This window comes from Dermacentor albipictus, chromosome 9 (genome assembly GCF_038994185.2).
Source record: "Dermacentor albipictus isolate Rhodes 1998 colony chromosome 9, USDA_Dalb.pri_finalv2, whole genome shotgun sequence".
NCBI classification, from domain to species: domain Eukaryota; kingdom Metazoa; phylum Arthropoda; class Arachnida; order Ixodida; family Ixodidae; genus Dermacentor; species Dermacentor albipictus.
Window position 1 is genome coordinate 115,125,947 of NC_091829.1, and position 7,499 is coordinate 115,133,445.

Consider the following 7,499-nt stretch of genomic DNA (forward strand, 5'->3'; position numbering starts at 1 on the left):
CATTTATTGGAGCCTTTAAGGTAATAAAATGAAATGAAAATGAAATGAAATGTACACAGTAAGCTGGTACGGTTTATGCAGATACAAAAGGCATTATGTTCAATGGCAGCTGAGTCGGGGATTTGACTTTACTACTTTTAAAACGAAACCACTGTACGGTGGGTATGGTTTCACAAGGTTTTACTGTACTACACTGAGGTGTCAACTGACCATCATTTAGTCCATGGGCCTCTCCAGTGGTTCTTTTAAATGGAAAAGATGGATCCATCTGCTTGTGCATCGATTACTGGTGCCCTAATACCATATTTTCTCGCATAATGATCGCACTCGCATAATGATCGCATCCCTGGATTTTGTTGTCAAAATTCGATTTTTTTTTCTTTCCCATGTAACGATCGCACCCCCAACTTGCCGCAGCAATATGTCGTGTGCCAAGTCTAGCTAATAATGATGGTGCTTACCATCTGTCGAATGCTACGCAAACGACTCTTGAAGACATACCAAGCGGTCTGCACACGCTCAACATTCTTAAAGGGACCCTGAAACGCTTTTGACGATTTTCTACAAACGTACTGAGTCGTTAGAGTAGGTCCTTCTGATCATTAATTGACACATCTAAGTGCTCTGCGTAAAGCGTGTAATTTATTACAAGGATTTAAAAATGCCCATCGCTGCCGATCGCAGCGCACTGCTCGGCGGAATTTTAAGCCGCCCCTACCCATATGACCGAAATCACCCATATGACGTCAGTGGGGCGAGCTATCCGATTGGCTGACCAGGGCGCGTGATCAATAATTTTTCCAACTTTATGGTAAACAAATGATCTTCGTAATAGTTGGAATGTTAGTTAATTTGTTTTTATAGAAAGAATGTAGCATAAAGAGAATGCACAAGAACAATTTTTCAGTACACTTAAGCACTTCCGGCACACAGCAAGTGTCGTCTGCTTGTGTTACAACGTACTCCATTTTGACGATAGCTCCGCGGTCAGAGTTGGTCTCAGTCTTTTCGCGAGCACTATGATTTGACTTTGTTGCCTTGTGGACTGCAAACTTAGCGACTGGCAATATGTCAAGCTGCGACATCGTGTCCCTCTGCAAGGCAGCGTACGAGCGAACTGGCCGCTGCGCATCGGACTGGGGCTATCCGATCGGCGCCAGGATTTGCGCGTTTGTGGCTGTCACTTTACACCGGAAGATTACTAACGCAATAGCGTTTCGCGAGTCCCGTATTAGGGCAAACGTAAGCGCAAGGGGACAGGGTCTGGCCGCTTGACTGTGCCGTAACGGGACGAGCCGAGATGAGCAGAAGGGCAAATGTGAATGGTCTGCACGGTGCAGCCACCTGGTGGCATAGAGCTCAACCACACACAGTAGCAGCAACGAAGCGTATTCTTCTTTGCTGCTGGTGCATATTTTTCGTAGGAGTGTAATCATCTACACGTTGTTTCTATAAATGTTTAAAATGTTTTACACTTGGTTAGAGCAATATTAGCGCTTTGTTTGGCTGGTTAAGCGCTGCGCCAACAAGTGTCTGGACCGTGCAGACCGATCAGGCCGCTCACGTACGTCTACGCCAAAGTTCCTTCATCAGCTTGAGTTTATGCCTCGAGTCATTTGCCGAAATGACCCGCTTGCCTGTGGTTAACGGAATACCAGACACGTTCAGCGCTACGACAGAATGCTCGCAACGCACGCTGCTTTGATGGCTCTCGCTTGGGGTCGACAGCCAAGCGGCTAGCGGAGAGGTTTCGCGCGGGCGGGGGCGGGCTCCAAAACCACCGGAAGTGGACGATGTGACGTCGCATTGTGACGCAGGACCAGTGAAGGCGGAGCTTAGCCCCGCTCGCTTGGCGAACGAGTTGAGGAGGAAAAGCATGGCTGGGGATGAGGGTAACTTCTAATCGCTCGTAACTCCATTAATATGTAACGCTTCACTTAAATTGTGGTGCGAATGTTCTACTTAAGCTGTACGCTACGCGTCTACAAAATTTGTCCGAACCGTTTCAGGGGCCCTTTAAGCAGATGCCCCATTTCATTCCTTTCATCACTTTTCGCACTTCCATGCTACTATGAAAAAAAAAGCTACAACCAAACTTGCCTCAGCTTTATTATTTGTAGGCTTCATAATGGTTTTGGTCAACAACAACAACATAAAGGGCGCCTTTTGATTCTTCTCGTCTGCACTCGTGGGCACGCAACAAATCGCGAGCGGCAACGATAGTGGCCACGTTTACACTGATGCATTAGAAGTGTACCCTCTTCATATGCCAATGCTTGTAACGCAGCTAAGATATTCACCCACCTTTAGCGGAAACATGCCATATTAGGATACCAGTGAAGACAAATGCCACAGTTTCCGCAGCATGCCGGCCATGTGTTTCTATGTCACTGGCAGCTAAACGTGCCCATCTCTGTTTCTGTCCCCTCAAAGTGGACATGGCTACGTTATTGTCACAAACTTGCCGATATCAACAATATTATTCATTACTGACACGGAAGAAACTGTTTCAATGCGCGAAATGTACTTGCGAGAAAAAAAATAATCGCGTTCGGCGTGTTTCGCTGGCCGCCATTTTTGTTTTAGTGTCCTGCACTGACAGCAGCAGCCTGCTTGTATCCCATAGCAAATGCAGGATGAAAAAAGAAAATGTTTCTTTTCGTGGGAAATTTAACCCACGTAATGATCGCACCCCTGAATTTGCATAAATTTTTTTGACAAAAAAGTGCGATCATTGTACGAGTAAATATGGTAATATGGCTATAGCAACTATTCGTTGACAGGTTAGTGTCAACCTGGTTAGTGTCAACCTGTCAACCTGTCGGCTGAATGTTCGGTAGGGACTGACATATCGGTGGCACGGTTTGATCTCCTGGCAGTGTATGAGGCATTTTAAAGGTGCTTACACCACGACGAGCACACATTGGAAGAGCTTTTTGTAGTCACTATAGATAAATGATGTCGGCTGGATGGTTGTTGGTGAGCTTTGAAGTTCGCCCCATGAAGTCTCGTGCCAATGTACTTTGTCACCAGCTCAGTGGCAGCCATGGTCAGCTGGGAAAGGCCTTCTGGTGCTCAGTAAGGCGTTTTAGTACTTAGCACTGGCTACTGCGCCGACTGAAGGCTGTCATTGTCGATGTGGAAGGGGAGTCAATCACCTTGATCTTGGGAATAACCATGTTGGAAGGTTAAGGCACCCTGTCCTTGCTGTGACAAGCACATTTGTCACCACAGCTGCAGGCCTTGTTTATCAACACTGCAGCACGGCACCTTCGCTTGCAACAGCATTGATTGCTGTGGCCTCACAAGTACGTGCGCAGGCACCACCACTACCAAGAGTGTGCATGGCAAGCAATGCTTTCCATAAATTTCATGTTGCCAAATCTGCACAATAGCCTAGTGATTAGGACACCCAGCTTTCAACTAGACATTGGTGCGGGGACATGGGTTTGTTCCCTAGTTGTAGTGGGCGAAGTTGTTCCTCCGCAATGTAGTATTAAAGCCCCAACCACGAGGAACAAGTTTCCATTGGATTTTGAGCATTGGCGCTGATCAGCGTCGGGCAACCTTAGCCAGCGTCATCAAGAACAATGCGCCGCTTGTTCGACACAAGCTGAAGTCTGCCCATGCCAGGTCACACTGGTAATACCCAAAGTGGCTAGAAAAGCGTGAAAACTGTCTGACGTTGGCCAACGCCAAAAATCCGACAGAAAGTTGTTCCTTATGGCTGGGCCTAAACCCGTTCTGTACTTTCAATGAGCTGGATTCATCCACATGTTTCTGGTAAAATCAGCCGGGGACAAGCTCAGCTCATCAACGGCACTTTTCATTTCCTAGCAATTCCATTGATGAGCCTAATTTTTTCTCTGTGCTTTGTCATACTTTTAGTAGATGGCAGCGCACAGTTCATGGTGCAGCGCAACCAGATGTGAATGTATTATATCTGAGAAAAAATGTTGGCAAATGGGGTCTGTAAAATCATTTGGTCATTTTATTCAGAACTTGCGATAATAGCACGGCACAAAAAGGGTTAAAAGTGAAGTTAAAGATGAAGAGGTGGCTCAATAACAACGATGACACGACAGCAACAACAGCAGCGTGACAACAACAGTCTAACAGGAAGCATTGATAACAATAGTGCGGTTATCAGAATATCGCACGATGTAAGGCTCTTACGGGCACTGCAGCATCCCTCCGCTGGACATGATGAGTATCCACTTCCAGTTCCCAAAATGCTGGATCTTTTCGGCATTCTCACTTTTGTCAGGCTCGTATTTCTGCACTGCCACGTCTCGGTGCCTCCAGCATTGAGTTGCGGCGCTCAGCAGCTGCCGTTCCAGCACTTCAACTTCTCTCTAGGACACTGCACTTGAAACAGTGTTCAAGGAGGCCACAACCCAAGGCAGGCTTCGAGCTGCAGGAAATTAGGGCAGTATAGCACTGCACATTGCAAATGCCACCGTTATTATTCTCTTTTATAAGCTGAAACCGGGACATTATCCCGGCACCACGAGTGCAGCTAGAATGTCCGTTTAATTGCCATTGTAAATAAAGGTATTGGCATACAGGCAGGTGAACAGAGCAGAAATGGCTTCAAGTTTTTACCTGCTGTCACAGCAAAAATAAGAGCAAGGTAACTGCCATTGGACTGTTGCACCAAGGAAAGATGGAGTGCTCAAGTTAGTAATAAACTGATTTAAGCATATAGGCCTTCCCCACAATAACTCTCCGGGTGTCACCGTAATGCCCACTGGCATGTCACGAGTGTGCATGAGCAACTGTCGAAAGCACCACCAAACGCTGCACTTCTGTTTGATTTTTGAGCAACTCCCAGTGGCCTACTGCATCAAACGCTGCTGTACAACATTTGGTTTATAAGCCACCGAGAGTTGGTCCGACCTGAAAATTTCACTTTGTGCATCACTGTCTGCTTTAAAGGGGGGGGGGGGGATGGCAGCAGTGTTGGTGACATTTCTTGTGGACAAAGTCACCATGTCACCGCCCAGAACTAGCAAACCAACTCTCGCCAACTTGGGTCACTGAGTATGTACCACTGGCTGTATGACAAGCGAGAGAACAATTCTCAGCGTTCGGAGGCACTGGCACACCACGCTTCTTGTCTCGGAAGCCAAGCGCACACTTTTCAACAGTGCTACTAGACGACGCAGCAGCGTGCCCAGAAAGAAGTAAGCCTGGTTGCTGCATGATGCATTTCCAAGCATTCACACGGGCACACCATGCATTTTGGTAGACACTCACAGGCTTTGCAGCAGCGGCACCAGAGGGTGCGAAGTATTCTTAGGGAAGCACGAAAGAGGAGTCCCGCTGCAGTACATGCCTCATACATACGTCATTTCGACGGTGACAATAGATTGTGTTGCTGTATTGATTCAACGCTACACCAGTTACCGTCTACTGTAATCGTGAGATGAGTACTGCCAAATTCTCTTTGTTTCTGTGTAACAGCTGGCATTGTTGGTGTCTCTCCAGCACTAAGGCAACACCTTGGTTCCAACTTGGTCACAACTGTGATCACAGTACAGTACCTAATTTTAGCGCTTCACTGTGGTCATTGAAGTCTATCTTTTTCTTTTTCATGCAAATAGCATTCTTTCCCTACTCCAGGCATGTTGAGTCTTCCATCTATCTACTAGCCTCTTACACCAGCACATTGGCACGAGTTGTCTGTCAGCTTGGGCCACTAGGTTGGTGCTCGTGGTCGTGATGCCATCATGGTCATTACATGGTCATCATTCCAGCTTTGTTATCTGACTATCGTCATGCCATCATGTTCATGGCATCTTCGTCATACATCATGTCGTCATCGTCCCACCGTAGTCATCACGAAAGCTTCATTATGCAGTCTTTGTGAACTCATTGTCCTTATACCATTGTCATGTCATCATCACCATATAGTCGTCGTGCATGCATTATCATGCCGTTCTTGTGATGCAATAGCAGTCGCTCGACCGTCATTCTAACATCGTCATCTGACTCTCATCAGGTCGTCATCATCACACCATCATTGTGACATGGTCATTGTCATACCATTGCCGTCATACCATCTTCTTAGTTCCGCCGACATCAATTCTTCTTTGCCATTCTTTTGTAACCAAGCTGTCATCACTTATTCAAGATTATGCCACCATTGTTGGGCTATTGTCATAAGACAATCGGTATCATGCACCCATTGTCATGTTGTCATCCTCATGCCATCATAGCTCTCTAATACAGTCGGTATCGTGCACCAGTTTTCATATCATCATCGTCATGCCGTCATGGTTGTGCCATCGTCATCATCCGTTTGTTGTCATACCATCATCTTCACGCAATCGTCGTCATGCACTTGTTGTCGTCCCATTGTCCTAACGTTGTTGTCAAGCTGTCATCATTATACCATCGTCGTCACTTATGAATAGTCATCTGAGTGTCATCATGCCGTCATCCTCATACCACCTTTGTCATTCCATCGACATCATTCTTTCTTTGTTATTCTATTGTCATCACTGCATCGGCATCATAGAGTCTCATCCTGCCATTCTCATGGGCGTCGACCTTGGCAAGTGAGTACCATAGTGAGACAATAACAGAGTATGTCGCATTTAGCCGAAGCAACGGAAGTCCCAGAATGGCCACTACAGATGTGAAATAAGCACGACTTCAAATATATGATGTATTGCTACAAAGCTTGGATGCTAATTGCATTACTGTTGATAGTAATCGCGAGATGAGTTTTGCCATAATTGTTTCCTTTTTTTTCACTTTTTTATCCCATATGTTTCAGATTTCCAAAGATACTTCAGAAGCTGTGGTCAACAGGGCGCTGGAATGACCCTCGGTGGTACACAAGAACTTTAAGACTGCTTGTGACGTGAACAGACCCATGCAGCCGAGGGGCTTTCTAGCGACAGTGTGCGTGCGTGCTTTTGTACATATATGTGGTAATGCGTGGAGGACTCTTGGTGTTGAGTGGGTGTGTCAGAGGTGTGTGAGAGTGTGAATGTGAAAAGGTTGTGTTCACGAATTTGTTGTGCAAGTTAGGTTCAGTAACGAATTAAAAACGGTGAGATTAAATGTGTCTGTGTGTTGATGCTTCGCTCATACACTTCACTGGCCCTCATCAGTCAACCGTTTAACCCCTGCAGCTTGTTGTCGGCAATTTTTTCGAGGAATTTCGTAGGAAAAAATATTTGGCCATCCTTGGTCAGAATTTAGGACAGTAGCATGGCAGCTTTACCTGAAGCTTTAACTTTAACTGAATTGGCGTGGTTGTGCGCTCTGTCCTATTGCCTTCTTTTTTTTTTTTAGAGCACATCAATTAAGCGCCTGTTGCTGCGGCGAATGTCAACGTAACCGAGTGAACAAGTACAGCAAAAGATGAAATAGAATGCGGATCGCAGCAGGGGATGAAATACACGAGGAGGAAAGTGGAGAGGAGGGTGCAGAGGATCCACGAGGCAGAAAGCGGAGGAGGGTATGCCTAATAGTACGGCAAAAGT

General features: G+C 46.3%; 1 protein-coding gene across 1 annotated transcript in view; it reads left to right on the plus strand.

Annotated features, from left to right (window-relative positions):
• Positions 1 to 7,074, plus strand: part of TBC1d7 (TBC1 domain family member 7) — a 34,548-nt gene extending 27,474 nt beyond the window's left edge. Inside the window, exon 6 of the mRNA XM_065446072.2 lies at positions 6,785 to 7,074. Within this exon, the coding sequence (XP_065302144.2) occupies positions 6,785 to 6,832 (48 nt within the window). The 3' untranslated portion in view covers positions 6,833 to 7,074. The remainder of the gene's footprint in view (positions 1 to 6,784) is intronic.
• The last annotated feature ends 425 nt before the right edge of the window (positions 7,075 to 7,499 follow it).